Below are 23,531 nucleotides of genomic sequence, written 5' to 3'. Positions count from 1 at the left end.
TCTTTGTCATAAAATGGAATGTCTCACTTATAATTGGATGACTAAAAAATGAACACGCCTCCCTTATGGTGGGACGGAGGGAGTATTAAGAACAGTGATCGTGGTGTTAATTTCACACCGACAATAGATTCTGATTTATTATAGTAAATGACATGGAAGACGGGTTAAGCTTTAATTGATGACATAGAATATTTCTTAATATTAGTTTTAAAATTAACGCACAGGTCAAATTCAATGATATTTTTTTTATCAAATTAGAAATTTGTGACTTTTTTTTTTAAATAGTGGCAGTATATAGTTTATTACTTAGTCCTGTGTGAGATTGAATGTCTCATTTTAACTTGATGATCACAACCGTTCGCTTTGCCATATAGCATTTCTAATGAAATATAACTGAATCAGTAATTGGGCAGAAATGAAACGGATATGGCCCACAAATCAGTATTTGGCCTCCAATATGATTGAATTGACGAAAAACCCCTCCAACTATTTTCATAATTCTACGCCCTACCCTTCAACCTCCTAAAGCGTGTGCCTGTGGCAAATGAAAAAAACATAGTCCGCCATTTTCATCTGCTCCGTTGCGGCATAGCCACGCTACCTCTATATCCATGGCTTCCACCTCTACTTCCTCCTCTGTTGTAGCTGCCTTCGCAGGCTTTCCCTCCTCCTTCGTACGATCCACCGCCTCGGGTGCTTCCTTGCACAGATGCGGGTGTTGATCCTTTAATTATACTCCGTCGCTGCCTTGCGGCAGCTGAAGAAGAAGCTGCAGCGATTCAAACTCACCGGAATTTGAGTATTGAGTTGTATGAAACCCTTCTTTTGGTGGCTGGAATTGGAAAGCAAGGTCTGAAATTGGGGGAAACAAAATTGAAGGGAGCCTGCTACCTCGCTCTGGCTCCGACGCTCACCGAAAGAGCAATCCTGATTTGCTGACCGCAAGCTCACCGAAACGGGGGATGAGTCCAAATCAACCAGGGGTGAATTTGTCTTTTCAGATGAACAGTCACTCATATCTGGGGTCAACCAGGGGTGAATTTGTCTTTTTAGATGAACAGTCACTCATATCTTCACTCATATCTGGGGTCTTCAGATATGTATATTACGCATTTTGGAAGTAATATATCAGACAATATATGGACCAAACAGTGCGGGCCGAAGCCCTAAACATGGGCTTTCAAGTTTTGATGCAGACAAACCGAACGCATGAAATTGGGCAGTTTTCAGCCCTTAACTGGACATATCTGGGAAGCCGAATAAATTAGTGAAATGTATCTATTTTAAATAATAAAAGTGTAAAAGTACACTTAATAGTGGATGTTCTACTATGTAATGGTTGATGAGGAGAATAAGTATGTAAAAATGAGAGCACTAATTCTGAACACTATAGCCTCCGATCATTTATGGTCTTTAGACTACCAAGATCTTATGACGAACTCATCATCTTAGTATCTGAATTCAGTGATGGGTATAATAAATTCAATGCGGATCATTCGTTATGGAAAATGTACGAGTTAGTCGAAAAATTGCATAAATTCAAAATATCGACTTTTTTGTCGCCTCATAATCTCTCATATACAAGATTCAAACACATGATCAAGAATTCATTCAACAAAGTGATTAACCACCATAGATCTTCATAATCATCTAAGAAATAAAAGTAATTATCATCTCCAAGATTCAAACACAGGATCATATATCATCTAAGGGCTAAAAAAGAATTCTTAGTATAATCTTTTAATATTCAGACTAAGTTTCATTTTTGTGCATAACAATTTTCTCAGAATAAGTCTACAAACAAGAACACACGGAATATCTTATGGAAGAAGAAGTAAATATCATCTTTTTTCACTCAAGTCAGTAGCTCATAGCTGACTGATGTGAATAAAATTTTCAACAAAATATTCCAACAGATTTATTAACCAAAACCAGATTAATCACTGAAGGTCACAACTGCTAACAAAAAAATACATTGGCCACTAAATTACTTCTCCTAAACTTCTCTTGGCAATAAGTAACAACAAAATCCGATAAAGAGAGAGATGGAGCACCTCCTTACTTCAGCACATTTGCATTTCAATGGAAATTATGCAGAACCAGCTTCCTGCAAATCCCTGACAGCAGCAATAAGCGCCTTTGTTCTACCGTTGAGAGCTATGCCATTCGAATTCATGTCCTCATGCAACTTTTCAGCAGTTTCCCAGTCTAGTGCCTTGAAGCAAAGAGACTTTATCAGTTTATTGTACTCATCGTGTTTAGGCTGCACTCCATGCTGCCTCATTTCGCCTAACAGATTCACAGCCTTGTCAAATTGCTCGAGCTTGCAGAATCCGCGAATGAGCGTGTGGTATGCAACCGGGGTCAGTTTGGAGTGCTTCTCCTTGGCTTCATCGAAGATCTTGATGGCTTCATCCATCTTTCCGGCCCTTGCAAGGCCACCCATGATCACACAGTAGGTGTATACATCGGGTCTCAAGCCTCTGCTTTCCATCGTCTTCACAATGCTCAGAGCCTCCTCCATTTTCTCACTTTTAGTAAGCCTGTTGATCACAAAATTGAACACAGCATTTCCAGGAGGAGGACCGGATTCAATCATTTCAAGTAGAAGCTTCTTTGCTCTGTCAACATCCTCAATCCAACACAACTTCCTGATGACACTTGAAAAGGGCTTAATTGCATGCTTTCGATCCTCTGCTGAAAACTCATCCAACATCTCCAAGGCCAGGGACACAGTCTCTCTATCAAGCTCCTTGTTGATTTCTCCATAAGTCTCCTTATTAGTTTTTTCAACTTGACAAAGAGAGCTAACCACAGCATTGATAGATGACCGTGGAAGATTCATCTTTTTATCCTTTGCATACAGATACACCAAATGTGCATCTTTTGCCATACCTCCCTTGCACAGGTAGGAAATGATCTTTCCCATCCTAGCAGCATCAGGCAGCTTATCCGCAGCTAACATCTTCTCACAAACAGACCAAGCCCAACTGTAAAACGATCTCTTACAAAGAGCCTCAATAGTGAAATAATACGTATCAGCATTAGACGCACATCCAAAGTCCTCAAACTTATTGAACACCTCAAGTGCTGCCTTCCCTTTCCCCAACTTGGACAACTCAGCTATTATTTCATTCAAACACTCAGAACTCACCACCCCCTTCTCCTTCTCCCCTACCTCGTTTATCAAATCCCATAATGCATACACTTCTCTCCTCTTGTTCTGTGTGCATATCAAACGCACAAGCTCACTCAGCACCTGCGAAGTTAAGACAAACCCCCGTTTCTTCAAAACCCATCTGAAGAAACCGATCACATTTTCCCCTTGTGTGCAGGGTGTCTGAAGTACCCTCGTCACAAGATCGTTGTCCAAAGCCAAATCCATAGCTTCCAAATAAGGTTCGATTGAGCCATGAACAATGCCGGAACCCTGCAGCAAAGACAACAAGTTCTGCACCTTCTCTGCGTCATTCTCCTTCAACAATCCAACACCCTCTCCAGATTCTATAACTTCGTCGGCAGCAACAGAACCGCCAAATAAGTCTCCAAAGCCCTGATTTGAATCGGGTGTATCTGCAGCACCGTCAAATATAGAATCTTCATTCTCAAATCCGCCAGATTCATTCAACCCACTGAAATCGAAACCACCAGTGGCTTCATTAGCCCGCGATATCAGTGGCTCGGAGGGAAGATCGTCACGACTCTCAGCTGAACTCGACGAGAAAAGTCTAGGGTTTTGGTGGAAGTGATACGCGGTCGGGAAAAACGAAAATCGAGATGCGGATTCAACAATTAGTGATGGTATTTGGTTGGGTACCTGAAGATTGACGGGAAGAAGCAGCTGCCGCGGCGGCGCCGTACGCCGGTATCGCAAAGCTCCTCTTGCTAATGGCCTCCACATAGTTTGTCTGCGAAGCTCAGTGAAAATGGTGGCCGAAAACCCTAAATCAGATGAGATTTCGAGAGAGGGTTTTTGATGCGCTTTTTCAGAATGTTTAATCAGTATTAGGAATTTAGGAGTATGAAGCATACTACTATTATTTTATCATTTCGAAAATAAAAAGTAAATACTTATTTGAATATATTTTTAAAAAATTAAGTAGAAAAAAAGGTGTAAATGACAAAAAAAAGAGTGCAAAAATAACATTAAATATATTTTTAAAAAATTAAGTAAAAAAAAAGGTGTAAATGACAAAACAAGGGTGCAAAAATAACATTAAGAGCATCCACAATGGATGCCCGATCTCACGCCCTATCGCCCGAGATCGGGCTTGGGCATGATCGGGCACCCATTGCAGGCGTCGGCCACGCCCGAGGACGACCGAGAGTTCGGTCGCCCATTGCAGGGGTGCGGCCGAGCCCGATGTTTTCCGTTTTTTTTTTTAATTTTAAATTATTTAACCCTAATTTAAACCACTATAAATACTCCATTTTCTTCACTTTACACACACCAAACCTTTCACTTTCTCTTCTATATTCTCTCAATATCCACACTTTCAACAATGGATCTGAGTCATACCCAAACCCCCATAATGTCGACGACGATATGCCCATGTTTGGAGGAGGCGGCGCCTGGTGGCCCGGCCACGAAGACTACCGGGTTGAGACGCCCGCATCTGTAGGATCCACTTTCGTCTCCGACGCTGAGTTCGATTCGTTCTTCGGCACCGAGGAGTATCGGGTTGAGGAGATGGAGCCTAGTTGTGGGCAACCTCCTGCCCCTGCGCGGCCACCGCCGAAGAAAGGGAGGAAGAAGATGGCGCGGAAAGAAAAGGCGCCATCGTTCCTAGTCCCACTCCCACCCACGAGCCGAACAAGGAGTACGCAACAGGGCGTACTGACTACGAGTTGGATGAGTACCTGAAGGTGGCTTAGTGTTGGGTCGATGTATCGGAGGATTCGATATCCTCCAACAACCAGACTTCGGCCAGGATGTGGGATCGCATTGAGGAACGCTACAATGAGGTGAAACCGAAGTGGGCGTTCAAGTGGACCAAGGTTCAGCTGCACAAGTGTTGGGATCGAATCAAGCTCCACGTCAACAACTTCTGCTATATCTACAATAGAAACAGGGACGGAAGGGCTAGCGGTGAGAGCATGGAGGATGTCCTCAACAAGTCGTTGTCCGAGTACCAACGGCAGTTCGGGCAGTTCAAGCTGTACAATATTTGGCTGATCTTGAAGGACAAGGCGAAGTTCAACGGAGGGATATCGGCTGGATCCTCGGCTGCGAAGCGGACGAAGACCACCGCCACAGGCGGTTACACGAGCAGCGGCCCATCTCCTGTGGATCTGAACGCTAAGCCGGAAGGGAGTTCCGGCATGCCTACGTCTACTTTTAGATGTCCCATTGGTACCAAGGCTGCCAAAGCCCAGGCCAAAGGGAAGGCGAAGGCGGGCGCGTCTGGATCGGCGGCCCCCCGCATGCTGCGCCTCCTCCATCTTCTCAGCTCATGGACAGGGCGATCGAGGAGTTCGGAGGTTATCGCGAGGTGGTTGAGTATAGGTTTATACTTGACGCCCAAAACAGCCTTTGTCAAGAAACCGATCCGGAAGCCCGACAGAGGACGAAGAATATGATCAAGAATTTGGCCCAGAGGTTGAATTTAGATGACTAGTTTGGTTTTTTCTTTTTTTTAGTATTTTAGTTTTAATGTAGTTTTTTTTAGCTAAGTATGATGTAGTTCCACTTTAAAATTAAGTAATGTAGTTTTTTTTTTTTTTTTTGCATTTGTTTGTGATGTTTAAAATAATATATTTTGGTATTTTATAGTAATTAAAAACAAAATTAAAAAACTAAATTGAAATGAAAAGTGGATAAAAGATAGGGCATGCACTAGGGCTCCATCATTGCAGAAAGATAGAACATGCTGACGTGGCAACTATTAGGGCTCTCCTTGGGATTTCCACTTTTTAATCAGTAATTTATGATAGATATATTATTAATTTTCATGTGATACTACTAAATATGCAAATTACATGTACAGGTACCACCTCCTGTTTACTTCACTCAATGATAAAAGAGGTAGTTGTCTAAAAATTTATGAAATTTCATCAAAGTATAATTTTGCATTCCAACTTTCAAATTAGTATATAAATTACTACCAAATTATATCTAATTATAATGTTGACAATAATATAATTCTAATTCTAAAAATGAAATTATTTAATTCCATGTAACAGTAACAGGAGTATGATGTTTTTCGCTGTCTAAAAGTCGTTTTGATCGATACTTATCTAATAGTGTTATATGATGAACCATCAGATCGTGTTAGCCTTGAAATAATGATTGATTCAAAAATTAGAAAAAATATATGTACAGTTCAATTACAAAACCAGCAATTTCAATACTTCTGAACTTTATTGATATAACTACAATACAAAATTTGAAAAATGTTTAAGAATTAAAATTTTTAAAAAATGATGTAAGCTAAAATAGGAGAAATATAAGAATTATTGGGGTCGAGAGTGAAATGGTGTGTAAGATTATTGGGTCGAAAGTGGAATTATGAAAAGATGCGTGCGTTTTCAGTGATTATTAGTTAAATGATGAGCTACAGCAGCCCCGCAACCGTTACACATCCAAAAGGGAAAATAAGGCATAAAAAACAACGCAAAATCTCCTCTTTCGGTCTTTCCCCTCATAGATCAGCCCAAGTCCTAGGGTTTTCCCCCTAATTTCAAACCCCTAAAAATCTAGCTCCGATTAATGGTCGACGGCGGCGGTTCGGAATCGGGTTCCGCGTTAAAACCAATGTCCACGTGCGAATCGCACGGCGACCGCCTGCGGTTTACGGTGGAGCTGCGGCCGGGAGAGACGACAATCGTTTCGTGGAAGAAGCTTCTTAAGGAGGCGGCTGCCAGTAAGAACAATAAGCATGGACCAAAAGCTGCTGGCTCGTCCTCCACAGCCGATCAGCAGCCAGCTCCGCAGCCCAATCCCCCGCCTCTTCCACCTGCATTGGCGTCTTCGGAGCAGCCGGCGGAGAATGAAGGGAAGGATGCTCAAGGTCAGGCCGGAACGAACCGTCTGAGCACCGTTATTGAGAAAATCGAGCGAATGTATGCGGTATGTTTTTGTTGGATTGATGAATTCAGCCTTTTTTCTTTAGTCGGGGGAGAGGAAGTCTCATTGTATTGTAATTGGCTACATTAGGACATATAACACTCAGTGATACTTAGATGATTGATGGGTGATATGGATGTGATTTTCTATTTACTGGCACAAATAATTCATGTTATGTGGGTGAACTTTTAGGGTGAAGGAAGTAGTGAAGACGAAGAAGTTTTTCTTGATGATGTGCCAGATGATGATGAGTACGATACAGAGGATTCCTTTATTGACGATGCTGAGTTGGTAATTGCTACATTTTCATCAGCTATATTATATAGTTGTGCTCTCCTCCTCTCCCCACCGCTTATGTTGTGCGTGTTGCTTGCGTTGTTGGCTATGCAGGATGATTATTTCCAGGTTGATAACTCATCAATAAAACATGATGGATTTTTTGTTAACCGTGGGAAGTTGGAGCGTGTGTAAGTCTTTTAAGATGTACCTTTCGCGTCATTCATCAACAAATATTATGACTATATCATTGTCTGTTATATAGCCCTTGAATGATTTAGGTTCAGTTGGATGTATGGTAATGTACTAATGTTACTTACTGAGTCAATAAACTGTCCTTCAGTTAGACCATTCGTAATAGTTTTTCATATGCTCTAAACTTTGGAATTGGAAACATAATGTAAAAAATAGAACTTCTTTTATTACATTCTGATAATTGAGGTAGAAAGTATAAATTGATTTTGTACTTCTTTTGTTGACTATTCCTATAAGACCTGTATTATGTTCAGGATAGGTGAAATAATAAATTTTGAAATGCATAGGAATATCATAAAAAGTAACCTTTTAAGCTGTATGTGAAGCAAATGATGATTTTTTTTTCTTGTTTCTTTCATTTTTTTGAATCATAAGTGGTGCAGTGTTTTGATTGCATCTAATATGTTCTTCTATGAGAATGGATAAGTAGATATAATTATCCCTTAGGATCTGCTGGTAAGTTTTTCTAGTATGTCAGTCTAACTTATATTATATTGGAATATCCTGTATCTTGATCAGTGCACACAGTGTCATTTTCTGTTTCTGGTTTTATTCAGCTTATGTCGGCAAAATAATTTAGGGCCTGTTCTTTTCTATTAGTTGTCTAAGGTCTATCTACTCTAATGTGCAGTGAACCTACCATATCTGCTACACAACAACCAAAGAAAAGGAGGCGTAAAGATGTGACAAAAGCTCAAGGTGGGAATGAAGATGGGCTTAATCCAAATAAACACATCAAAATAGGAAACAAAGGAAGAAAATCTTCATCCTCAATTGAAAGAAATACTACTAGTCAGTTCAATGTGCAAAGTACGAATGTGCTAGAGGCTTCTCAAGCAAATGCAGCTCATCAGACTCTGATGGATCCTACAGCATCACTAGAGCACAAGGATGCGGACCAGCAAAAGATTGGGGTCTTCTCTTCTCAGAATCACAATAACAAACTGAAGGACAGCAGTGAACTTCAAGATGCTTCAGCTCAGAGGCCAAATAGTTCACCTGTAAGCAAACCTCAGTATACCAAACTAAGTAAGGCTAAGGAGCTGGACCAATCTGTTCAACGGAATGAAAAAAGTGGACATGTTGCAAGATTTGACCTTAATATTCCTCCAAGTAGAGACTTGCCACAAATAGCGGTGAGTGAATTTTTGCGCTGCGGTTGTTTGTGAATTGGTTGTTTCTATTCACATAAATGTTTAAGATGATTTGACGTGTCCCATCATCATATAATTTTTTAATAACTGTGCATGGACTTGGTTCTTTCTAGACCTTTCCGTCTAGGGAGTTAATTTTGGTATATATCTTTCTAGCGTCTGATACCTTGCCAATTCCAATGTTATAGTACCAAAATACAAGTTCAGCTGTAACTTTTAGTTCTTTAAAAATAGTGAAATTCCTTACTATTTGGGACACTTAATAGCACACTATTTAAAAAACTTTGACCTATTCTTCTTATATGGTCAGAGATGCCTCCCTTAAATGACTGATGTTTGAAGCAGTGTTGTGTGTCTTCTCACTTTTATTTACCATGATTGATGATTGATGAAACAATATGTGATTCACATGTATCATGTATTCATGTTTTTGGCCCTGTTCTATACACGCTGGCTGTTATATGCATATCCCTACCTTCTCCTTATTTTCAAATAAGTGAGTAGAAATTTCAGCATCTTAAACCTGTTAGAGATATGTATTAGCATTACTGGTCCCTCCAATTTTTCGCATTTTCTCCTTTTGCAATCAATTTATTATTGTTATGATATTATCCCTGATGAGGTCTTCATACATATCTTTTTCAGAAGGTTCCCCACACTCCAAGAAAAGAAGGATCTAATGTTAAACCAAAAATTACGGTGCTCGAAAAAGCCATTAGAGAGTTACAGAAGATAGTTGTAGAATGTATGTACGAACCTTACTGCAATAGTAGTTTTCATTCTTTTAGTATGATATATCACGCCATGATGGTAACTCTTCTTGTGTGTTTTGAATAACAGCAAGACCACCTTCGACAGAGGTACAGGATCCTGATAGTTCTTCTCAGGGAATCAAAAGGAGATTGTCACCTGAAATAAAGCAGAAGCTGTCTAAAGTTGCTAGATTAGCGGTACTTAAGATGCTATGAGTTCACTCTAGCAGTTAATTCAATAGTTTACTTGTTTTGTGCTTTTATGAGGATGCAACTCTATTACTTGGTAATGTCAAAACGTTTACATTTTTGGGACGCTGCAGCAATCTAGCTATGGAAAAATACCAAAGGATGTAATCAATCGTCTGATGAGCATCGTAGGCCACTTGATGCAACTTCGGACACTGAAGGTAACTCTTCTTTGATAATTAACATATGAGTACGATTATTTTTTTTAACTACAATCCCTCCATTTTTTCATGGTTAATATAATTAGCGTTATATTGGTTAAGCAGATACTCTGCTGTTATTAGCAGTGCTGTTACGTTTCTCTCTCTCTCTCTCAGTTTTGCATGATTTCTTCTGGTTAGCTGTTATTCTCCTCGTCCTCATCCTCTATCTCTCATTATTTTTCCTCCTTAATGGTGCCCATGTAGGGTGTGTGGATGGGGAATGTTCTCATAGCCCATAGGCTGTAGTTATGGTTTAGCAATAACCTTCACAAACCTTATTCTGAACTTGATTATCAGCTGAATACAACATTTTGAAACATTTTGTGTTTACTGTAGCCAAGGCCCAAGCTAATAAAGTCTTTTTTTCAGAGAAATCTTAGAGTAATGGCCAATTTGGGATTGTCGGCTAGACAAGAGAAGGATGACCGATTGCAGAAGACAAAACAAGAAGTTGCTGAGATGGTTAGGCAGCGGGTGCAATATATGAAATCCAAAGTATTCATATTTCTTTCATGCTCTATTTGCTATTGATGTGCATAGATTGTTAATGTTGGAATTATGATAATTGCATTTAATCATGAGAAAACCAGATAAAATTTGTTCGTAAGTGATTTCTACTGAAACATGCTATGTCAAACGACACACATGTGCTGAATCATGATATCATCTACTTTGTAGGTTCAGCAGCAAACTGCTACCGATGATTTTCAAGAAATTGGTCATGAAGAAAAAGAAACCCTGAAAAGAAAATACAGCATGGACGATGCACTGGAGAATAAGATTTGTGACTTGTATGACCTTTATGTGGAGGTAATATATCAGATTTTCATATTCGTTGATGGAGTTTTCTGGTTTGTACACTTATATTTCTGCCTTGCCACAACCTTTTAATTTCCAGAGACATGAAGAAGATTCAGGACCCCCTGTGAGAAGACTTTACGAAGAGGTAACAACATAAGATTTTTATTATTGATAACTAGAACAGGTAAATGCATACATTATTATACATATATTAGAAATTGTCGACTGTGCCCCTGGATTATTAAGAATTTTCCTTGGTGATAAAATCCTTAAAAGCAGTCAAAGTATGAGGGGTTTTTCCTGGTCGCTGCTGTGGGTATTGCTATGGGGGCTATTCTTTTCATCAACAGGGAGGGAAGGAAGGTTTTCATATCCCAGAATCTGGTTTTGTTCAAGGATCTCAGACATTTTACTGTGAGATTCTATGGTAGATACTGCTGCCTAAGTCAGCAGGGAAGTTATTATTTGACGTACTAGCTGGAAACCTAGCCATGTGCTTTGGGTCATTCATGATTATACGAGACACACACACACACACACACAAAGAGAGAGAGAGAATAACAAGTGGATTTATTTCAAGTATTGATCGATCCTCTTCACTCTTCTTTGGCTTATCATGGACTCAACAACTATTGTGGTTTATAAAATACTACTATCATCCAGTTTTACAAGGCTATGCAAGTGAAAATCTGCTGTTTGTATTTCCCTGTTGCAGCTTACAGCATTATGGCCTGGTGGAGTCATGGACACTGATGGAATTAAACGTGCAATACATAAAGCAAAAGATAAAAGGAGGGCATTAAGTGGCCGACGGAGGGTATGTGTGTATTTTGCTCATTCTGCTTGAATTCTTTCTGTTTTAGCAGAATGAAATCTGAAGTTCCGGTCAGTGCATACTTAAATTCTTAAACTATAAGAAAGTACTCAAATGCATACTTGTGTATTTATTGAGACATGAGCAACATGTTTCCGGATCTCATATTGCACAATTTACCTTGGGCAATTGGACTACCTTTTTGTGATCACTAACATTATGTGTGCGGGTCACTAGCATTATGGTTCAGACTTCAGAGTATTCTTTAATCTTGATTCGGGTTCGGGTTGTTGGACATCAGATATACTAATTCTTGGCATGTTTATCAATGATGCATCAATGTCAGAGAACTTACTAAATTCAACCCATGTTGCATATAGTTTATTCTGCATATTATTGTCTGGGATTCAGCCATTGTATGCTTATTTATGATACATATTCCTCATTTCTGGCATATTTCCTTGACTTGATTGCCTATTTATTCTTTGGCTTATCAATCAGATTCGGTCTTGAATTTACCAAAACAGAATATCCACTTCTGTGAAAATAGTAAATTAATATTTTAAATTTAGCCTAGTAGTGTATGATATGAGTAGCAGTTTCCTTAATAGAGTCCAGTAACTATTATTTGAATAGTAGATAGATATGATCATACATCAAGTATTTCCGAGGTATTAGACTTGTGCAATCTGCCATGAGTTTCTATAGTGTTAATCATGTTTCAATTGTGTAGTTTTTATCTATGGTATTTAGGATATCTGTTGTGTCTTGATAACTCTTGAACATTCCCTTCCGGTTGCTGATAAGTTTTGTACATGTTCCTTTTATTTACCACTAATTTTCTCTGTCAGGATCAAGAGAAGGTTAAGAGGAAGAAGGTGTTAGCACAAAAATTGGAGGATACTAGTATTGTTAGTCCTGCATTACCTGAGAAAGTTTTGTCCGAGTCCCATGACCATGCTTCATCATTGATGGCCAAGCTGGTCCAGAGTGCTGCTGTATCTCAACCCGAACCTTATGTACCAATGCCTGTCACGAATAATTCTAGTGTTGACAAACCAAAGCAAGAAAGAGTGAAGGCTAGCCCTAACAGCAATCTTACTGGTGCCATGCCAGTGGAGGTATTACCCAAAAAGAAAGTAAAAAAGAAGCAAAATCTAGATGCGGCTGAGGCTCAGCTCCGCCTCGAGAAGGCTCCTGAGGCAGAGGAAAAACACAAACACCATAAGCCCACTGCTGTTCCTCCTAAATTCAACCTTCAGCCAGGTGCAAAGTCTGGCTCTGATAGTGATAACCGTAGTTGACGATGTGAGCCACAAATAGATGGTTTTGAATCACAGATACATGTCTTGAATTTCTTGCATAATTTATATTTAGTGTTTGTTGTTAAAACATGATTCACCAACTAGATTAGGTTTAAATTAGGTCATATGAAGAGGTGCTGACATCCACTCTGTTGTCTTTGCTCCAACTAGAGCTTACTGTATATACCATTTTTATTTTATTTTATTTTATTTTACTTTTCAATAGAGATATATGCACTGAACTATTCAGATAAATTGGTGTGTTTGTGTATCTAAACTAATTAGGGATAGTTCATAGTTGTGACTTGTAAATATATAGTATATGTGTAAATTGTAATATCAGACTAATGGAACACATAAACTTATACTACAGTATATGCAATTCACCACAACGGGTGTAATTGTGTGAAATATATTCATCCATCCTCCATCAAATTTTAGAGATTGATACTCTTTGAAGTGCCTAAAAATCAGCGAGTGAATTAGTCTTTGAGATGGGAGAGATTCATCCGCCATTCACCAAACATTAGGGAATCGATCCACTATTCAAATGAAATTACCTACATGTGAGCGAGAGGGTTAGTTTTCGAGATGTCTATAAATCAACAAGAGGATTAGTTACTGAGTCCACACAGAAAACAAATTACATATGTGCGCACTTTTGGTAAAAGAAAATATCTCCACTTTTCCTATTCCTATCATTCTTTCCGTGGAAGGAGTCAAATTACTAATTTTGAGTAAGGCTATTGGTACAAAAATTAAATGATATGGAGCAGTTATTAGGGCTAATTCTTGAAAAAGGCAATTTTCATCTTAAATTTCAATTTTCTTACCGTGAACAAAACGTTACAATCACAACAATGCCTTTTAATTAGTGCAATCATAATATTTTCAAAATTTTCAATAATGAAATAACGTCATTCAGTTCATATATATGAGACAAACTTTGCTTCTTGTAGTCCCATACTATTTTTAATGAGACTTGTTCAAGTACTCATAGAAATTGATCATCTACGTAATTAACTATATAAGTGCTCATCAATAAACATGATAATTAATAATGTAACCATAATTCACCGCGGTAATAGTTTTTATAAATATGCAGGGGAAAAAACGATAGTGAAACAACTAGTTGTACTACTAGACTTATCACAGTAATAAAAAGCTTTTGTCATTACGCTATATTTAATTTCGTATATACATAGTCCTTTTTTCAAAAAATTTGGTAAAAAGTGTACTCGACAACTTGTCATTTTTCTGAAACAACTTCCACAAAATATTAATACTCCTCGTTAATATATGAAGTACTAATACTCCTAATTAGGTACCTTAAAAATGGTCTAATAAACACATTCATTTTATCAGGAGTCGAATTCATTTTCAGTTGTTTGAGATGTAAGCGAATAAGGACAAATGCTTGGATGACTATTTCATCACCGGAGAAGAACGGCACTCTGGCCAGACGATACCCAAAATCAAAAATCCTGGATCCGGAAGTAATTATGATAAAGTGATGGTCCATACAACTAAATCGTACAGTTTCCTAAAGTGGAAAATCTTGAAATGAGTCCCTTTATTCATGAATTGGCAAAAATGGAAAAGCTCAGGAATATTTGGTGCGCAGACACAGTGTGGATACAGCAGTGGTGGTTAGACGTCAACAACAATCTTTTCCTTTTACACATTTCACGACATATTTCTTCCAAATATTATTCCAATTAAACGTTTCACTTATTTTTCATATCAATAATTCCTCCCTCTCTGACTCACTCTCTCTATATATAAATAAAAAATACTCCTCCTCAATTAATAGATGCATTAATAGTGGATGAGAGGGATAGAGCACCCACCATACATATAACATATATGTGCTTGCCAAATTTTAATTAATTCGTCTGACATTTTTATTTAATTTCTCAATTTATTTATAGCTAGCTACTACTCCAGTATATCTATATCAATATTTTTCATTTACGTACACTGCATGTATATTGCTAAATTCTTATGTTAACTAGTAATTACTATGTAAAGGTAAGGTCCATGCATATTCTACTAAACCATTTTCCAATTCTCATCACAACGTTAAACAATTTCTTAAATCGTGATGAATAAAAAAAAAGACTATAAATGACGGACGAAAGGAATTAATATGTATACAGTATTAGATTGTTGTCTTTTTTATGAATGCATAACTGCAAAAAAACAACATATAAGGATAATTTTTAATACAATTAAGGATAATAATTTTTTTCTAAATATATTATCAACGCTTGAAAAAGCATCCCCATTCTTATTTTCTCAACTAAAATTATGGAACGCAAATGAAAGCAACCTAGAAAAACAAAAGATGAATATCATTTGTTCTCAACTTAGGGACGTTTTTTTGCGTCCTAAATTTTAGTCATTTTTTCAAAATTTTCTAATGCAAGTAATTGCGTTTCTAATTTTATATGGTTAAAAGATAAGTTTTTGTAGTTGACACTAGTTCTTTTTTGATATTTTTGGACCGTCGACGCTCAATGTTTATAGTCAACATTCTGCACCTTATAAATTGTTTTGAGTTTATTTTCAGAACTTATCATTCCGACTTAAGGAGTGACAGATAACGCATGATGTGCTCCTCGTTTATTTGTGTATTTGAATCGGATGTATTTTTCGTTTCGTCACTTTTTTGTTGTTGTATATATTCCGAATTGCTTCTGTACTACCAGCTTGCCGTTTTTTTCCTTGAGCATTTTGTAGCAAATTAAAAAGAAATTACAGTAATAAATATGCATGCATGCTGTAATTAAAAAATCCTACCCATACATAACATAGGCACACAGATACACACAACCATAAAAGGGAACAACATATTGCATTATACTCTTTGCTTATAAAAGACAGTAGTCACATTTCAAGCCCTAAATACCAGACAACAACAAGGTAAACAAAGTTTCCTCTCTCTCTCTCTCTCTCAACATTTTTCCTCTCATTTTAAAGAATTTCAAATACACAGCAAGTTTCTAATTCACCTCACTTTTCCCAAATTTTGATCATAGTTTGTTTACTCTCTTCTCTTGCAGAGTGGCAGTGGCTAATTAAGCCAACTTTGTGTGTGTTTTTTCTTCTTGTTTCACAAATTAACCCAACCTAGCTAATTGTCTTCATTCCAATAATGGATGATTTCATGTCTCTTTTTTTAGGGATTTAGGTGGAGAAGAATGGGGAGAGGGAAAATAGAGATGAAGAAGATCGAGAACAACACGAGGAGGCAAGTAACCTTCTCGAAACGCCGTTCGGGTCTGTTGAAGAAGACTCACGAGCTCTCCGTGCTCTGCGATGCTCAGATCGGGCTCATCGTCTTCTCCACCAAGGGCAAACTCACTGAGTTCTGCACCCCTTCTGATATCAGGTCTCAAATTACCATTTTTTTAAATTTTTTGTTTTTTATTTCTTTTTCAAGAATAGGTCTAAACATGTCTCTCTCTTGTGTCTGAATGTGAGCAGAAGTAATCAATTTCTTTTTTGACCAGTCTCACCCCATTTGACCCCTAATTCCACCATTAATTATGTACTATCAAGATCCATCTATGTTTGTGACATTTTTGATAGAATATTTTTTTGAAATTGTATTAATCAGATCAGATCTGACAAAATGAACCTGATATAAGTATGTTTGTGTGTAACATGTTTGAAAAATTCACAGAAAAAAGTCTTGAAAATGTTAAAATTAATCAGATCAGATTTGTCAAAATTTGAAATCTTGGTGGTAAATTGTTTGCTAGTCACACCCTATAATTTTATGCGTAAAATATAGCAAAATTCTTTATTTAGCAATCAATTTGAAATTACTTTTGTTGAATGTTGGCAGCATGAAGCAGATCATAGAGAGGTATGCAAACGCCAAAGGCATCTCAATCCCGGAACACGGCAATGGCGCCGGAGCAGCTGGATACGATGTAATTAATTAACCCTCTTAATTTGTTTAATTAATTGTCTCTACTTGTCTAAACACATGCTAAATATTTAACAAATTAATTAAATTTCAGAATCAGGTGCTGAAAGAATTGAGCCTAATGAGAAGTGAAACGCATAATCTGGAGCTCAGCTTGATCCACAAGTACAAACCGGACGACTTGAGCGGCCTGCGCTATGAAGAGCTAGCGGATCTCGAGCACCAGATCGAGCTCTCGCTAACCAAAGTCCGAGCTCGAAAAGTAAAACTAAATACTACTATTTCTCTTCCACATCACATATTAACATAAACATGCCATCTTACTAGTATTTTATTAATCAAATTATTTTTCATATTTCAGTTTCAGCTTATTCAAGAACAAGTGGAGAATCTGAAGAGGACGGTACATATATTATCATACATAAACACACACACACACAAGCTTAATTAGAGCTAACTTTTATTGGAAATGTTTTAATTATAGGAAGTGCTAATGGAGAAGGAGAATCAAGAAATGTACAATTGGGTAAATAATTTAATAAATAAATAATTCACATATTTAATTTCATTTAATTATGTCATCTAAATATCAATTTTTTGTTTCATGAATGAGTAGCTAATGAGCAATCAGCTTCAGAAACAAGCTAACATGGAGAATGAGCAGCATCGACAAGCGATAACCGAGCTGAAGCTGATCGAGGAGCAGCCATTGATGAACCAGTTCCCGTTTTTCGGAGATGATCTGCACCTCGGAACCCTTCCTTTTCACACCAACACATACCACCTTCAACCCACTCACCCTAATCTTCAACGTTAGTTAATTAGGGTAATCTTTAGATTTATTTCATTAACACAAATGTGTATGAATATGTTTGCATTATATATTGCTTACATTTTTGTTTTTTTGTGGCTTTTGCAGAGTGATGAATGTGCTGCATAGGTGTAATGATCTAATGAGAGATGGGCTAGTTTAATTTGGTGTCATTTATAACATATATATAGATGTGAGTTGTTGTTGTTTTAAGTAATATACTACGTACATGGTTACTATTGACGATATGTAGTTTCAAGAATTGCAATTATATATGTATGGAATGAGTATTTGTGTTTATACTAGCTAGTAGTACGTTTTGTATTAGATTGTCTTTCAAATTTGTCTAATTTGTAAAGTGTCAGACTCTCACGTGAGCTCAAAGAAGGCGGGGGAGATGTACAAATACAAAGAGCAATAATAATAGGATGTTACTATGATACAAAATATTTATAGTGATTTTTCCATCAATTAATTATAAAAACTAAAATTATTATCAAAACATAAGTTAGTTAGGATGTCAACCGGCCAATCCCATCGGATTTTGGGTTAGACATACTAAAATATATTGAATTAGAATTTAATTTCCAATCAATAATATCAATATTACTCGTTGGTAAAATATAAAGTTATTAGGCATATGTAATTTAAAATTCTTTAATAAATATGCAAATATTATCCATAAGTTAAAACAAAATCTGGCCCATTCATCTATTTCGAAAAGCCCAATAATAAGAATGTTAAAATTATTTTGGCCCACTAAATAAATAAAAAACAAGACCTAGGATTAAATAAATAAAGAAATAATTTCCCCTTCTCCACCGCTCCCTCCCCTTATTTTCCCCTAAATCTCCTCTTTCCTCCGCGTTCTCGGCCGATCGATCAGCTCCCCGCCGCCGCCTGGGACTTGTGCTCTTTGTTTAAAAGCTCGCAAGTCAGTTCTAATATAACTCTCTGCATTTATTAGGATAAGTCTATTGTTATTTGGGTAAATTGTGATTGACATTTAATTTTAGATATTTTGGATGATTCTCTATTCAAGTAGCCGTTTTGCAATGCAATACTAGCCTTGTGTTTCTTCTGGAATTAGTTTGTGCATCATTGTTGATTTGTAGACATTATAGAAGCCATAACTCATAAGAGCTAGAAAAGGACACTTTTATTTGGGATTAAAAGAAAGGATACGAACAAATGAGCTGTAGGAGTTGTTAGCTTTTTCGTATTTGCCTAATTTTGAGTAGAAAGTGATGTAGCAAATCTGTTGATGATAGGGGTTGAGTTTTGGCTGGGGTTTTGTCTCTCACAAAATAATTGAGCTGAATTCTTAACTTCAAAGCATCAATTACAGTTAGGAGCTGTTTTTGGTAGAAAAAGATGGCGTCACGACCGGAGCTGCAAGCACCGCCGGAGATATTCTATAACGACGATGAAGCCCGTAAATACACCTCATCATCTCGTATCATTGATATTCAGGTTCAAATACAAATCTTTTTCTCTATTCTATTCTCCTCCCATTAGATGAAGTAGTAGTATGTGAAGTTCCTGTCAATTGATCGTGTTGCTGCTTTTGTTTTATGTGGAAAGGCGAAACTCTCTGAGAGAGCACTGGAGCTTCTTGCTCTGCCTGATGATGACGTTCCAAGACTGCTGCTTGATATTGGTAATTTACTTTAAAGTATTTACATGTAATGTGTGTGTGGGCTTGCCTCAATTTTGTCGCTAGAATGTATACTAACATTGCAAACTGCGAAGTTGGTCGCATGATCATTGTAATTCATCTATTACTGCTTGTAAACAATTATTAGAGTTAGTTTTGTTTGATTATCTACATATTAGCAGTATATACCTATGACTTTTGTTGTGATGATTTTTATTTTACCCATGCTTTATTTATTTTTTCTCAGAGCTGCAGTGCTCATTTTTTGTCATATAATTATACAAGTTTATACCTTTCACTGTTGTGTTTACTTGGGCAATGAAATTTTATACTATTGATGAGAATCATAGAACCAAAACTTAGCAAAGCTGTCACCTTTGACTGATTCGTAAGTTTTTAGATATATATTTTTAGATGTATATACATCACCATTAGACTCGGTTGTGATTCATTGTGTGAAATTTATGTGCCTCTTCCTGCTATGTCTATGACTATATTGAGAGTTTCAATCTCTGGTTTGGTCAGGTTGTGGATCAGGACTGAGTGGGGAGACACTGACTGAGCACGGGCACCACTGGATTGGTCTAGATATATCTGGGTCAATGCTAAGTATGCTCCTATTAACCCTCATATTTAGTACTCCATATGCTGTATGCTAAAACTCTGCTAGTTGACCTGAGCTTTGTGCTCCTTAGTCTTAACTGATTTGTTCTTACAAATCCAGATGTTGCATTGGAGCGCGAAGCTGAGGGTGACCTTATACTTGGCGACATGGGCCAGGTAAGTCAAAACTCCCAAATATTTTCGTTTACGCTTCCAGGATGAAGTCTGGCAAATGCTATAACTGTGTTTGTATTATTTCCCTTCAAATCTACATGTTTTAAGCGTCCAAGAAAGTGAGGTCTTGCTGCTTTTGAGGTCTTGGTTGTTGGAAACTTGGACTTTTTATTTCATAACCTCATGTATGTCAAAATTGCCAAGAAGATCAACTAATATACCCTACTCTGGGAACTTGACGCACTGTTTCTTAAAAAGAGAATATTTGGACTCGTTTGTACACCTAAGTTTGACTGTACTCATATGTGGTGGGTGATGAAGTTCCATCTCTATCTCTTTCACACACACTTTCGCCCCACACATGCTCAGTGTTTGCATGTATGTTTATGTACATGATTTTTTGCTATTTATACTGGCAAATCGTTCTTTCACCCAATCATTCAAGTATATATATTTTGATGTGTACGGTGTGCCATCCTGTTTATAATATATCACTTTTGATGATGAACTATGTAGGGCTTAGGGGTTCGCCCTGGAGTTATTGATGGCGCAATAAGTATCTCAGCTGTGCAGGTTCATTTCACCTCTTTTTATAATTTTTTCTTTTCTTAATTGTAATATATGCAATCCATAATGACCCTTTAGTGTAACTGTTAAGTGCTGACTTGATTTTACCTTTTTGTTTTGTCAAACTAGTGGTTATGCAATGCTGACAGATCTTCTCATGAACCACGTCTGAGATTGAAGTATGTGATTTCTTACCTCATAGGCTCCTAATTTTTTTTTTATTTCGCAAGACTGTTGTGAGTTGTGACTAAATCATGCTTTCCTATGTGAAAAAACGATTTACTTACCTGATTTGTTGTAATAGTATGACTGATATTATTATTGTATCATTTTAGGGCATTCTTTGGGTCATTATACCGATGCTTGGCACGTGGAGCTAGGGCAGTCTTACAAGTATACCCTGAAAATTTGGCACAACGTGAGCTGATCCTGGGATCTGCTATGCGAGCTGGGTTCTCTGGGGGTGTAGTTGTCGATTTCCCACATAGGTATGTGAAAAATAGTAGAGCTGCCTTTTTTTGTGCTTGGTAAATGGTAATTGCTTCTAAAGATAATAGGCTCCATGTTTACTTCCTCCTGAGCAAAATTATGAAGTAGCTTCAGTTGGGAAAGGTGAAACTTGAATTCACTTTCTCGACATAATCATTAAATAGAAAAGGTAAAATACATAAATTAGAATAAGGAATTCTTAAAACCTGGGATTTACTCTGAGCAAACTTGCATCCACTTTCCCAAAACCATGTACCAACTCTTGTAGAAAGTTTTGATTCAAATAAACTGGAGCTCTTTGTCATTGTTACAGCACCAAGACAAGAAAAGAATTCCTTGTGCTCACTTGCGGACCAGCATCGCTGAGTAGTGCCACTCCACAGGCAAAAGGTGAAGATGGTGAGAGTTGTTCTGATGATGAAGATATTAGTGGAGATGAAGAAAATCAGTCGGTAAGTGCTATTAGTGAGCGAACTTGTTGAGCTTGCATGATGATATATATCTTGCTAAGTTGTTTCTGCACTGCAGGTGTTAGTATCAGACAGGCACAGGCCAAGGAAGAAGCATAAACTAAACAAGAAGGTAAAGGGAAAAGAGTGGGTTATGGAAAAGAAGGAAAAAATGCGCAGAAAGGGAAATACTGTTCCAGCTGATTCAAAGTACACTGCACGTAAAAGAAAAACTCGGTTTTGATGATCTTTATCGATTTCTGGAGAAAAAGAAATAATGGATGCAAACTAAGGATGATTATTTATGTCTGAGGCACAAAGATTTTGGTTAGCAGAGGCAAATTTGTTGTTGGTATTTATTTCAAATTTTGTTTGGATTTGTTTGGGTGTATGCGAGTAATTTTAACCAACTTTCATTGATGAACCAACTAATTTTCCATTTCTACAGTTTTAGTGTTTTACCCTTTAGTTTTCTTTCAATTATTCATGATTTTTGTCAACAGGTATTTTTCTATTGGACAAGATATTAACTTATCATCAAGTGCAAATCAAGGAGTTGGCAAATGTTGTGAATTACATAAACATTTGACCTTTCAAGATTATTTAACATAGTCTCTCTTTCTTAACCCTTAAACCATGGCAATGATTTTACTTTTAGTACTCCACTTTTTAACCCAACACATGTCCTAAAAACGAAACACCAATCTCATGAAAGACGAACGGAAATTACAACAAGACTACACTTTTCGTGGACGAAGAAAGTATTACTAAAGCTTGCTAATTCACTCAACAAAGTATTAGTACTATAGCTTGCTAATTCACTCGACAAGCTTGCTCGTGACCTGGATATTGCCGAGGTCAAGATTTTGCTCGTTTAGATAACAAACTTCGTTAAACATGCTCGAACGGACTTTTATCAAATCAAAATTCTAGTAACTCAACTCATTTCCAATCCTAGTAATCATGCGATCTACTTAATATTTATGATTTATTATATAAGTTGGAACACCCATAACGTGGTTCCAAAAGTCCAAAACTAGGTTACAAATCTAATTTCAATTTGGAAAGTCATACAATTATTTTAAAATTTATTCTTTGTCAACCTACTTTATATTACAATGAATTAGTAAACGGGTCGGATTAGTTGTCAATAACATGAATGATTGGATTGCCAACTAAATTAACGAGATTCAAAGTGGTATAAAATTTCTATAGTTACTAGTATTAGTGTTGCGAGTCAATAATAAATGAAAAATTGTTAATTATTAATAAACCGAACTTTAAATTAAATTATGCTCTATCAAAAAAAATATTTATGTTCTCTTTTATTTATTTATTTATGCGGTATTTATTTTGCTTGGTATCGACTATCGTTATCAGAAAAATAATTGTTCATGAACCAAATAGAATTTTTTATTTCAGACGTTTGACTTATCTAATTTGATTAAAACCAATAATTCAATATTCTTCCATTTATATGGCAAAGTAATAAATTAATGAAGATGCATTTGACCTTAATAGGGTAGTTAAATTATAAAACTTCAAGTCAATAAATAAATATTATACGCCAAATGCATGGCGTATTTGAAATATTATATACTGTAGTTCTTGCAAGCTTTATATTTTAGAATTTTCTCTTCTGAAATAAGTTAATTACTAATTTCATAGAAATAATTTATAATGCGTAGTGAGCAAAATAATTTTACAAATATTATCTTTCACGCTGAACTTATTACCTAAATGTAACTGACACAAATATAGAAGGATCAAACAAATTAATTGAATATAATCTTCAATGAGGGGTGTCATAGTACTAATTACATTAGAACAAACTCGCATGGGCAGTACAATTGGTTTCGGAGTGCAGAATTGTAAGATGGGCAATATGAAAAACAAATAAAGTCAACTTTAAATAAATTTACATATAGTCTTTTGTCAGAGCTGTATCCACGTACCTTGACGTACTCGTT

General features: G+C 36.8%; 4 protein-coding genes across 6 annotated transcripts; 3 read left to right on the top strand and 1 right to left on the bottom strand.

The window, feature by feature from the left end:
- Positions 1-1,816: 1,816 nt before the first annotated feature.
- LOC125220169 (pentatricopeptide repeat-containing protein At3g02650, mitochondrial) lies at positions 1,817-3,997 on the bottom strand. Its single transcript, XM_048122314.1, has one exon. The coding sequence runs from the start codon at positions 3,899-3,901 to the stop codon at positions 2,090-2,092; it is 1,812 nt and encodes a 603-aa protein (XP_047978271.1). The 5' UTR covers positions 3,902-3,997; the 3' UTR covers positions 1,817-2,089.
- A 2,599-nt stretch (positions 3,998-6,596) lies between these two features.
- Positions 6,597-13,097, top strand: LOC125222787 (ubinuclein-1). Its single transcript, XM_048125593.1, has 12 exons — positions 6,597-7,069; positions 7,259-7,357; positions 7,457-7,533; positions 8,229-8,733; positions 9,397-9,496; positions 9,592-9,701; positions 9,827-9,913; positions 10,325-10,450; positions 10,634-10,765; positions 10,854-10,901; positions 11,472-11,573; positions 12,422-13,097. Exons 1-12 carry the CDS (start codon positions 6,710-6,712, stop codon positions 12,872-12,874), a joined length of 2,199 nt encoding a protein of 732 aa, XP_047981550.1. The 5' UTR covers positions 6,597-6,709; the 3' UTR covers positions 12,875-13,097.
- Positions 13,098-15,762: 2,665 nt separating this feature from the next.
- On the top strand, positions 15,763-17,876 carry LOC125185396 (MADS-box protein defh21-like). 3 transcript variants are annotated; one of them, XM_048081918.1, is made up of 8 exons: positions 15,763-15,799; positions 16,060-16,268; positions 16,728-16,815; positions 16,906-17,073; positions 17,173-17,214; positions 17,296-17,337; positions 17,428-17,623; positions 17,731-17,876. In XM_048081918.1, the coding sequence occupies exons 2-8, from the start codon at positions 16,078-16,080 to the stop codon at positions 17,733-17,735; spliced, it is 732 nt and encodes a 243-aa protein (XP_047937875.1). In that variant the 5' UTR covers positions 15,763-15,799; positions 16,060-16,077; the 3' UTR covers positions 17,736-17,876. The 3 variants fall into 3 exon arrangements, with proteins under 3 accessions (XP_047937875.1, XP_047937874.1, XP_047937876.1); XM_048081917.1 differs by lacking the exon at positions 15,763-15,799 and adding an exon at positions 15,838-15,969; XM_048081919.1 differs by lacking the exon at positions 15,763-15,799 and adding an exon at positions 15,838-15,969 and having other exon boundaries at positions 17,428-17,637.
- A 552-nt stretch (positions 17,877-18,428) lies between these two features.
- On the top strand, positions 18,429-22,008 carry LOC125218535 (18S rRNA (guanine-N(7))-methyltransferase RID2). The gene is made up of 10 exons (XM_048120219.1): positions 18,429-18,556; positions 18,971-19,095; positions 19,207-19,282; positions 19,805-19,888; positions 20,004-20,059; positions 20,573-20,629; positions 20,753-20,802; positions 20,959-21,111; positions 21,426-21,564; positions 21,641-22,008. The coding sequence occupies exons 2-10, from the start codon at positions 18,997-18,999 to the stop codon at positions 21,803-21,805; spliced, it is 879 nt and encodes a 292-aa protein (XP_047976176.1). The 5' UTR covers positions 18,429-18,556; positions 18,971-18,996; the 3' UTR covers positions 21,806-22,008.
- Positions 22,009-23,531: the final 1,523 nt, after the last annotated feature.

Source organism: Salvia hispanica, chromosome 4, assembly GCF_023119035.1.
Source record: "Salvia hispanica cultivar TCC Black 2014 chromosome 4, UniMelb_Shisp_WGS_1.0, whole genome shotgun sequence".
Taxonomy (NCBI): domain Eukaryota; kingdom Viridiplantae; phylum Streptophyta; class Magnoliopsida; order Lamiales; family Lamiaceae; genus Salvia; species Salvia hispanica.
This window is presented reverse-complemented; position numbering and strand designations above follow the sequence as displayed.

Bases quoted from the DNA above. Each gene is read 5' to 3' on its own strand.
- LOC125218535 (XM_048120219.1), top strand. From the start codon at position 18,997: ATGGCGTCACGACCGGAGCTGCAAGCACCGCCGGAGATATTCTATAAC. The intron at 19,096-19,206 runs GTTCAAATACAA...TTATGTGGAAAG, and splicing joins CTCGTATCATTGATATTCAG to GCGAAACTCTCTGAGAGAGC. The intron at 19,283-19,804 runs GTAATTTACTTT...TGGTTTGGTCAG, and splicing joins AAGACTGCTGCTTGATATTG to GTTGTGGATCAGGACTGAGT.
- LOC125222787 (XM_048125593.1), top strand. From the start codon at position 6,710: ATGGTCGACGGCGGCGGTTCGGAATCGGGTTCCGCGTTAAAACCAATG. The intron at 8,734-9,396 runs GTGAGTGAATTT...TATCTTTTTCAG, and splicing joins GAGACTTGCCACAAATAGCG to AAGGTTCCCCACACTCCAAG. The intron at 10,902-11,471 runs GTAACAACATAA...TCCCTGTTGCAG, and splicing joins TGAGAAGACTTTACGAAGAG to CTTACAGCATTATGGCCTGG.
- LOC125220169 (XM_048122314.1), bottom strand. From the start codon at position 3,901: ATGTGGAGGCCATTAGCAAGAGGAGCTTTGCGATACCGGCGTACGGCG.
- LOC125185396 (XM_048081918.1), top strand. From the start codon at position 16,078: ATGGGGAGAGGGAAAATAGAGATGAAGAAGATCGAGAACAACACGAGG. The intron at 17,074-17,172 runs GTAAAACTAAAT...TTCATATTTCAG, and splicing joins CCAAAGTCCGAGCTCGAAAA to TTTCAGCTTATTCAAGAACA. The intron at 17,338-17,427 runs GTAAATAATTTA...ATGAATGAGTAG, and splicing joins ATCAAGAAATGTACAATTGG to CTAATGAGCAATCAGCTTCA.